The sequence below is a fragment of the Carcharodon carcharias genome, chromosome 3, assembly GCF_017639515.1.
Source record: "Carcharodon carcharias isolate sCarCar2 chromosome 3, sCarCar2.pri, whole genome shotgun sequence".
Lineage (NCBI taxonomy): Eukaryota > Metazoa > Chordata > Chondrichthyes > Lamniformes > Lamnidae > Carcharodon > Carcharodon carcharias.
In genome coordinates this window covers 13,205,715-13,215,089 of record NC_054469.1, presented here as the reverse complement: position 1 = coordinate 13,215,089, position 9,375 = coordinate 13,205,715, and the positions used below count along the sequence as shown (strand labels likewise).

The window sequence follows — 9,375 nt, the reverse complement described above, 5'->3', positions numbered from 1 at the left end:
TTAGGTACAGAGTAAAGCTCCCTCTACACTGTCACCATCAAACACTCCCAGGACAGGTACAGCATAGGGTTAGATACAGAGTAAAGCTCCCTCTACACTGTCCCCATCAAACACTCCCAGGACAGATACAGCACAGGGATAGATACAGAGTAAAGCTCCCTCTACACTGTCCCCATCAAACACTCCCAGGACAGGTACAGCACGTGGTTAGATACAGATTAAGCTCCCTCTACACTGTCACCATCAAACACTCCCAGGGCAGGTACAGCACGGGGTTAGATACAGAGTAAAGCTCCCTCTACACTGTCCCCATCAAACACTCCCAGGACAGGTACAGCACGGGGTTAGATACAGAGTAAAGCTCCCTCTACACTGTCCCCATCAAACACTCCCAGGACAGGTACAGCACGGGGTTAGATACAGAGTAAAGCTCCCTCTACACTGTCCCCATCAAACACTCCCAGGACAGGTACAGCATGGGGTTAGATACAGAGTAAATCTCCCTCTACACTGCCCACATCAAACACTCCCAGGGCAGGTACAGCACGGGGTTAGATACAGAGTAAAGCTCCCTCTACATTGTCCCCGTCAAACACTCCCAGGACAGGTACACACGGGGTTAGATACAGAGTAAAGCTCCCTCTACACTGTCCCCATCAAACACTCCCAGGACAGGTACAGCACGGGGTTAGGTACAGAGTAAAGCTCCCTCTACACTGTCCCCATCAAACACTCCCAGGACAGGTACAGCACGGGGTTAGATACAGAGTAAAGCTCCCTCTACACTGTCCCCATCAAACACTCCCAGGACAGGTACAGCACGGGGTTAGATACAGAGTAAAGCTCCCTCTACACTGTCCCCATCAAACACTCCCAGGACAGGTACAGCACGGGGTTAGATACAGAGTAAATCTCCCTCTACACTGTCCCCATCAAACACTCCCAGGGCAGGTACAGTATTGGATTAGATACAGAGTAAATTTCCCTCTACACCATCTCCATCTAACACTCCCAGGACAGGTACAGCACGGGTTAGATACAGAGTAAATCTCCCTCTACACTGTCCCCATCAAACACTCCCAGGACAGGTACAGCACGGGGTTAGATACAGAATAAAGCTCCTTCTACACTGTCCCCATCAAACACTCCCAGGGCAGGTACAGTAGTGGATTAGATACAGAGTAAATTTCCATCTACACTGTCCCCATCAGAACCTGCCAGTATTGGGGATAGGATACTGATAAAAGAGAAGAACGTGTGTGGGAGGGGTGAGTGAGGAGATAAAGGGGACGTGAGGACGGGATAAGGGGGAGGATGATGTAAGAGAGGGAGGGGGTAAAAATTGCTTGAAAGTGAAAGATGAAAATGAAACGAGGAACCTGGAGCAGCTCAATTATTTGGAGGGTGGAACCTGGGCTTTGATTTACAGAGGCTCAGAGCAGCCAGGTGTCGGAGTGCTGAACACAGTAACACACCTGTGCCAGTATCTCTGCCAGCTCCTCATCGGCCTCTCGCCGCCAAGATGGCAGCAGCTGGTGGTGGTTGAGCGTCCGCAGGTTGGGCACCCCCTCCTGGAGAAGACTATAGAGGCAAGGCCAGCGACTCTGGACCGCCAGCTGGGTCTGACTGTTCAGGATAATCCCCCTGATGGTCTTCCTGACCTTCAGCTCCTTCAGCTGAGGGAGGTTCAAGAGGCTGAAGACCAGGCCTCGACTCTGGGAGACATCCAGGAACTCCAAGGAGGCGGACTCCAAAGCGTAAGTGACCTCCAGGTCTCTAACAGGGATCATAACATGCAGGATCAGTCTCTTGAGGTTAGGCAGGGCACGGGTCAGCTGCTGCATGCTGCTGGGACAGATTCCCTTAAAAACCCAAAAGTTCCTCAGCTCCAAACACTTTAACTGCTGGAAGCTAGTCAGTAACTGGACCGAATGCTCTGACCAATCGAAGGGCAGGCTGGCCTGTTGGAGAGCTGGTGAGACGAGGCCCAGCCTCTCCAGCAGGGTCTGAAAGTTGGTGACCTGCTCTGCCTTGGTCATGCCCACTTGGGTCATGCTGGGCTGGCGGTGAGTAGTCAAGGGCTCCAGCGGAGTGAAGGTCCAGTTCAGTTCCAGCTCCTCTAAATCCCGGCAGTTCACCCTCTCCAGGAAACGCAGGAGGAACTGGGTCCAGTTGGTCTGCTCATCTCCCAGGTCAAAGCTGGCGCGTAGCACCAGGAGACTGGCACTGCGCGACATCAGGTGGAAAGCATAGTCCTCAACCCACTTCCTCCAGCGCTTGTGGTCTCCGGCGACGGGCAGCAGCGCTCCCTCCCAGCCCCAGACAGCACCCAGATGGGTAAAGTCTGCCCGCCGCCACAGTTTGGAGGTCCTCATCAGCTGGCTCCAACCTTGGCAGACCAGGGCTGCCCGACACTTCTCCACATCCGACAGGAACGAGAAGCAGTGGAGTTGGCACTCAGGTGGCAAAGCGTTAAAGGGAAAATGCTGGCATCCCACCAGCTCTCTGCTCGTCCCCCTCTGGGGGCCACTGACGATCCCACCAGCTCTGCCAACGCTGACTCGTTTCCTCTTGCGGGGCATGGCCAGGCAGTGCAGGCAGCTGTGGTCAGAGGCATCGCAGTCTCAGCCTGACCCAGCACATTGACTCGTCAACTCACTGGCCGTTATACATCAATCCCTGTCCGACTGGCAACAGGATCGTCAGCAGCAGCTTCAGGACCTCCTGGCACTTGGAAATTCCTAAAAGGAAAGGAGGGGGAATAAAAAAAAGAGAAAGTGATTCAACTGAGCATAAGAAATAAGAACAGGAGTAGGCCATTCGGCTCCTCGAGCCTGCTCCGCCATTCAATAAAATCATGGCTGATCTTCTTGTGTTTCGACTTCCACATTCCCATCTAACCCCGATAACCTTTGATTCCCTTTCCTAACAAGAATCTATCTATCTCTGCCTTAAAAATTCAATGATCCCGTCTCCACCACCTTCCGAGACAGAGAATTCCAAAGTCATACAACCCTCTGAGAAAAAATTTCTCCTCATTTCTGTCCTAATAGGGTGACCCTTAGTTTTCAAACAGTGCCCCCTTAGTTCTGGACTCACCCACAAGAGGAAACATCTTTTCGACATCCACCTTGCCAAGGCCATTCAGGATCTTGTATACTTCAATCAAATCACCCCTCACTCTTCTAAACTCCAGTGGAAACAAGCCCAGTCTGTGCAACCTTTCCTCATAAGACAACCCACTCATTCCAGGTATCAATCTAGTAAACCTCCTCTGAACCGCCTCCAATGCATTCACATCCTTCCTTAAATAAGGAGACCAAACCTGCACACAGTATTCGAGGTGCAGTCTCACCAATGCCCTGTAGAACTGAAGCATAACATTCTTACTTTAATGTTCGATTCCTCTCCATTAGCCTCTTAATTACTTGCTGTCAGTGCTGAGTGCACAGCGCCTCCTCCTGCTCCGTCCTGAAAGTGCAAATTCCAATTCCACAATCAGCAAGGCTCCTCTGATCCTCCAATGACCTCTGGATTTCTATACATTGGTGGGGGCTGGGGATGTGGGGGGAGGGGGTGAATGATTTGAGAGAGAGAAGGTTCACTAACCCTAACCCTAACCTTCCACCTTTTTGTTGAATTCTTAACTTGTAAAGTCTTGGTTGGAAACAGTGTGCACAACAACAGGAACAATTATCCAACACACAATAAGGAGATATTAGGTCAGATGACCAAGCTTTTGATCATCTGACCTAAGAGGTCAGTTTTAAGATATATCTTAAAGGAGGAAAGCGAGGTAGAGAGAGACGGAGAGGTGGGACTTGTGGCCATGGTGACATTGTTTTCCTTTATTCTTTCATGGGGCTTGGGCATCGCTGGTGTTTGTTGCCCATCCCTAAATGCCCTTGCGTGGCTTGCTCGGCCATTGCAGAGGGCAGTTAAGAGTCAACCACATCGCTGTGTATCTGGAGTCACATGTAGGTCAGATCGGGTTAAGGTGACAGATTCCCTTCCCTAAAGGACATTAGTGAACCAGATGGGTTTTTTTATAACAATCTATGATAGTTTCATAAAAGCAAAATGCTGCAGATGCTGGAAATCTGAAATTAAAAACAGAAAATGCTGGAAAAACTCAGCAGGGTCTGGCAGCATCAGTGGAGGGAGAAACAGAGTTATATGTTTCGAGTCTGTGTGACTCTTCAAGAGCTAAAGAGAAGTAGAAATATGATGGAATTTATACTGTTTAAGAGGGGGTGGATCAGTTGGAACAAAATAGAAGGTCGGGGTAGGTAGGAGGTAAGGAGAGATTGGCAAAGATGTCATGGGCACAGGACAAAGGGAGTGTTAATGGTAGTGTTAAAGACTAAAGAAGGTGCTGATAGTGGCATAAAGATGAGATAGCAGAATGTGTTAATATCTGAACAAGGGTCACGGCTGTGTGAAAGCACAACATAGAAACAAGTGACAGGTGGCCCTGTGGGGGTGGGAGGGGGCAGGGGTTGGGGGAAAAGGATTTTTAAAAAATGAATGAATAAATACATTTCTTTTAAATGGATTAAAAAAGGAGTAAAGGTGAAGGGGAGATTTCATGGTCTGAAGTTGTTGAACTCAATATTCAGTCCGGAAGGCTGTAAAGTCCCTAGTCGGAAGATGAGGTGCTGTTCCTCCAGTTTGCGTTGGGCTTCACTGGAACAATGCAGCAAGCCAAGGACGGACATGTTCATTTTTCTCTTCGCTCATGGGATGTGGGTGTCGCTGGCTAGGCCAGCATTTGTTGCCCATTCCTAACTGCCCTTGAGAACTGAGTGGCTTGCTAGGCCATTTCAGAGGGGAGTTAAGAGTCAACCGCATTGCTGTGGGTCTGGAGTCACACGCAGGTCAGACCAGATAAGGATGGCAGATTTCCTTCCCTAAAGGACATTACCCTGGGTCTCTGGATTACTAGTCCAGTGACAATACCACTAGGCCACCACTTCCCCGGGGCATGAGAGCAGGGTGGTGTGTTGAAATGGCAAATGACAGGGAGGTCTGGGTCAAGCTTGCGCACAGACTGAAGGTGTTCTGCAAAGCCGTCACCCAGTCTGCGTTTGGTCCCTCCAATGTACAGGAAACCGTATTGGGAGCAGTGAATACAGTAAACAAATTGAAGGAGGTGCGAGTGAAGAGCTGCTTCACCTGAACAGAGTGTTTGGGACCTTGGGAGGTGAGGAGGGAGGAGGTAAAGGGGCAAGTGTTGCACCTTCTGCGATTGCATGGGAAGGTGGCGTGGGAAGGGATGAGGAGTTGGAGGTGATGGAGGAGTGGACCAGGGTGTCCCGGAGGGAACAGTCCCTATAGAATGCTGACCGGTGAGGGGAAGATGTGTTTGGTGGTGGCATCATGCTGGAGTTGGTGGAAATGGCGGAGGAGTAGTTGATAGCTTCATGATTACTATTACTGAGACTAGCTATTTTAATATTTGAGATTTATTAACTGAATTTAAGTTCCATAGACTGGATTTGACCCATGTCCCCACAGCACTGTTTCTTACTGTTATTTTTTATTATCCCCAGAGCACTAGCCTGGGCCTATGGATTACTGGTATTACCGCAATGCCCCCTCTCCCCTTGAAGGCACAGCCATCAATGATGGAGTGATTAAAATCAGGCATTTTCAAAATCCCACCTCTTTGAAAGGCCCATTCAATTTGCCCCACTTCCCCTGTCCTTTCAGGCAGGAACGTGGGCCTGAGGGAAACTCTGAACGTTTTGAGTCCGTATGACTCTTCTACGGAACTTGGCCTTTGTCGGTCAATTCCAATTGTGAAACAAAATTAAAAAGCTGAAAGAAAATGTCTCCTCACTTGTCACAAGACATTGGGGCTGGACAATGCCACTCAGCCCCTCCAGCCTATCCCACCATTCAACATGATCACGGCTGATGTTCTATCTCATCGCCACCTTCCTGCATTCTCCTCATAGCCCTTTCCGAAGCTTCTGTTCACGACAGAGGTCAATAGATTTCTAGATGGTAAAGTCATCAAAGGCATAGTGCGGGAAAATGGCGTTGAATTGGAGGATCATCCAACTGAATGGTGAAGCAAGCAGGAGGGGCTGAATGGCCTACTCCTGCTCCTGTTTTCCAATATCCTAGGCTTTATTAGTAAGGGCATAGAGTACAAGAGCAAAGAAGGTCATGCTGGACTTGTACAGACAGGACACTGGTTAGCCCTCAGCTGGAGTATTGTGTACAGTTCTGGGTGCCACACTATAGGAAGGACGTGAACACATTGGAGAGAGCACAGAAGAGGTTTGCGAGAATGATTTCAGGGATGTGGAACTTCAGATATGAAGAGAAGTTGGGACTGTTCTCCTCAGGGAAAAGGCAGCTGAGAGGAGATTTGATAGAGGTATTCAGAATCATGAGGGGTCTGGTCAGAGCAGATCATGAGGATTAGTTCCCAGGGATCGAGGACAGATTTTAATTGGCAAAAGAAGCAAGAGCAACATGGGAATAAACTTTTTCGCGCAGCAAATGGTTTGGGTCTAGGATGCACTGAGAGTGTGGTGGAGGCAGGTTCAACCGAGGCACTCAAGAGGGCATTTATCTCTGTTTTTATCTTTGTGTTTTTTGTTTTTATCTCCGCAGTTTTTTGTTTTTATGTCTGCATTAGATCATTATTTGAAAAGAAACAAATCTGCAGGGTTATGGGGAGAAGGCAGAAGGATGGCACTAAGGTGAGATGCACATTCGGAGAGCTGGTGCAGACACGATGGGCCGAATGGCCTCCTTCTGTACTGTAACAATTCTGTGATTCTATTTCCAATTCTCCTGTATTCTAACGCTCCCAATTCCCTCTGCAAAAATCCATTGACATTTGTCTTCAACATGCTCAATGACTTGAGCCTCCACAGCCCTCAGAGGGGGTAGAGAATTTTAAAGATTCACCACCTTCTGAGTGAAGGTATTCCTCCTCACCTCAGTCTTAAATGGCCGACCCCTGTGACCGTAGGATCTGGATTTCCCTTCTCCCCCACCCCCCACCCCCCCAGCCCCCGGTAAAAGTGCTCTCAGAATTGATCCTATCAAAGCTGCTCAAGAATTTGGTGTCTCCCAATGAGTTCACCAATGCCGGCGGCGCCTCCTTCCCCACCGGTTGGCAAGATGATCCCTGTTGAGTCCGCCTTTGTCCCTGCGCCTAGCCGTGTCCCAACTCTGGGTGGCAGTCAAAATCTCTGGGACAGCTCAGGATCAGAGGAACATCCAGGAAGTGACTAGGGAACATCTGGGAGAGAACCAATATGGGGTGGGTGAGGGGGGGGTGGGGGGGGGGGGGGACAAGTTAGAGTCAGCCCAGAACCAGAATTAAACCAATAGGCAGGGGTCCAAACCCTGGAGCCTAGGGCACAGACAATAGACACATTCCACTGGTTTTAAACGATTTCCTGTGTATTTACAGGCCTCCAGTTTCTCGGTGGAGGCTTCATAAGAGACGAAAAAAGAGAGGTTAAATGCAGGTTTTTGGGGGTTTTTTGGGGGGGGGGGGGTGTTTGGAGTATTTCCCTGGAAATAAACACAAAGACATTCTGCTGCTCTGGAGAAACCCCACTTACCACCAGCCCCTTCCCCGGGGAAGCGTCTCTTCTCTGCAGCTTGTGGCTGAGTGACCCGGGCCGCGGTCTGGCTGCTCCGATTCTCCCCTGTTTGTCTGCCTCAGATGCACCGAGGCCCCCACAACCCACACCCCTCACCACCACCACCCCCGCGGGATCAGGATCGCCGGATCCGACCCCTTCCGCAATCCGGAGGCGCGGAACCCAGACCGGGGGGGAAGGGGCAGTGCCCCCTGTGGGCACAGCGGGAACTGCAGCACCTCACCTGCGGGTCACGGTGCCCCCTGTGGGCACAGCGGGAACTGCAGCACCTCACCTGTGGGTCACGGTACCCCCTGTGGGCACAGCGGGAACTGCAGCACCTCACCTGTGGGTCACGGTGCCCCCTGAGGGCACAGTGGGAACTGCAGCACCTCACCCGCAGGTCACGGTGCCCCCCTGTGGGCACAGCGGGAACTGCAGCACCTCACCTGCGGGTCACGGTGCCCCACTGTGGGCACAGCGGGAACTGCAGCACCTCACCTGTGGGTCACGGTGCCCCCTGTGGGCACAGCGGGAACTGCAGCACTTCACCTGCGGGTCACGGTGCCCCCGTGTGGGCACAGCGGGAACTGCAGCACCTCACCTGAGGGTCACAGTGCCCCCCTGTGGGCACAGCGGGAACTGCAGCAACTCACCTGTGGGGCACAGTGCCCCCTGTGGGCACAGAAGATACTGCAGCACCCCACCTGTGCGTCACAGTGCCCCAGTGTGGGCACAGTGGGAACTGCAGCATCTCACCTGTGGGTCACGGTGCCCCCTGTGGGCACAGCGGGAACTGCAGCATCTCACCTGTGGGTCACGGTGCCCCCTGTGGGCACAGCGGGAACTGCAGCACTTCACCTGCGGGTCACGGTGCCCCCGTGTGGGCACAGCGGGAACTGCAGCACCTCACCTGAGGGTCACAGTGCACCCCTGTGGGCACAGCGGGAACTGCAGCAACTCACCTGTGGGGCACAGTGCTCCCTGTGGGCACAGAAGATACTGCAGCACCCCACCTGTGCGTCACAGTGCTCCAGTGTGGGCACAGTGGGAACTGCAGCATCTCGCCTGTGCGTCACAGTGCCCCCTGTAGGCACAGGAGGTACTACAGCATCTCACCTTTGGATCACAGTGCCTCCTGTGGGCACAGAAGGTACTGCAGCATCACACCTGTGGATTACAATGCCCCTCTGTTATAGAGTTTTACAGCACGGAAAGAGGCTCTTCGGCCCATCGTGTCCATGCCGGTCATCAAGCACCTGTCTACTCTAATCCCATTTTCTAGTACTTGGCCCGTAACCTTGTATGCTATGGCATTTCAAGTGTTCATCAAAATATTTCTTAAATGTTGTGAGCATTCCTGCCTCTACCACCCCTTCAGGCAGTGAGTTCCAGATTCCCAACACCCTCTGGGTGAAAAAAAGTTTCCTCAAATCCCCTCTAAACCTCTTGCCCCTTACTTTAAATCTATGCCCCCTGGTTGTTGACCCCTCCGCCAAGGGGAAAAATTTCTTTCTATCTACCCTATCTATGCCCCTCATAATTTTATACACCTCAATCAGGTCCCCCCTCAGCCTTCTCTGCTCCAAGGAAAAAAACCCAGCCTATCTAGTCTCTCTTCATAGCTGAAACGCTCCAGCCCAAGCAACATCCTGGTGAATATCCTCTGCACCCTCTCCAATGCAATCGCATCCTTCCTATAGTGTGGCAACCAGAACTGCACACAGTACACCAGATGTGGCCTCACTAACATTTTATACAG

The 9,375-nt window shown here is 51.4% G+C and overlaps 1 protein-coding gene across 2 annotated transcripts; it reads right to left on the bottom strand.

The window, feature by feature from the left end:
- Positions 1-1,088: 1,088 nt before the first annotated feature.
- On the bottom strand, positions 1,089-7,737 carry si:dkey-12e7.1 (uncharacterized protein LOC557553 homolog). 2 transcript variants are annotated; one of them, XM_041184552.1, is made up of 3 exons: positions 7,593-7,737; positions 3,391-3,471; positions 1,089-2,741 (listed from the first exon to the last, which is right to left on the bottom strand). In XM_041184552.1, exon 3 carries the CDS (start codon positions 2,580-2,582, stop codon positions 1,434-1,436), a length of 1,149 nt encoding a protein of 382 aa, XP_041040486.1. In that variant the 5' UTR covers positions 2,583-2,741; positions 3,391-3,471; positions 7,593-7,737; the 3' UTR covers positions 1,089-1,433. The 2 variants fall into 2 exon arrangements, with proteins under 2 accessions (XP_041040486.1, XP_041040485.1); XM_041184551.1 differs by lacking the exon at positions 3,391-3,471.
- Positions 7,738-9,375: the final 1,638 nt, after the last annotated feature.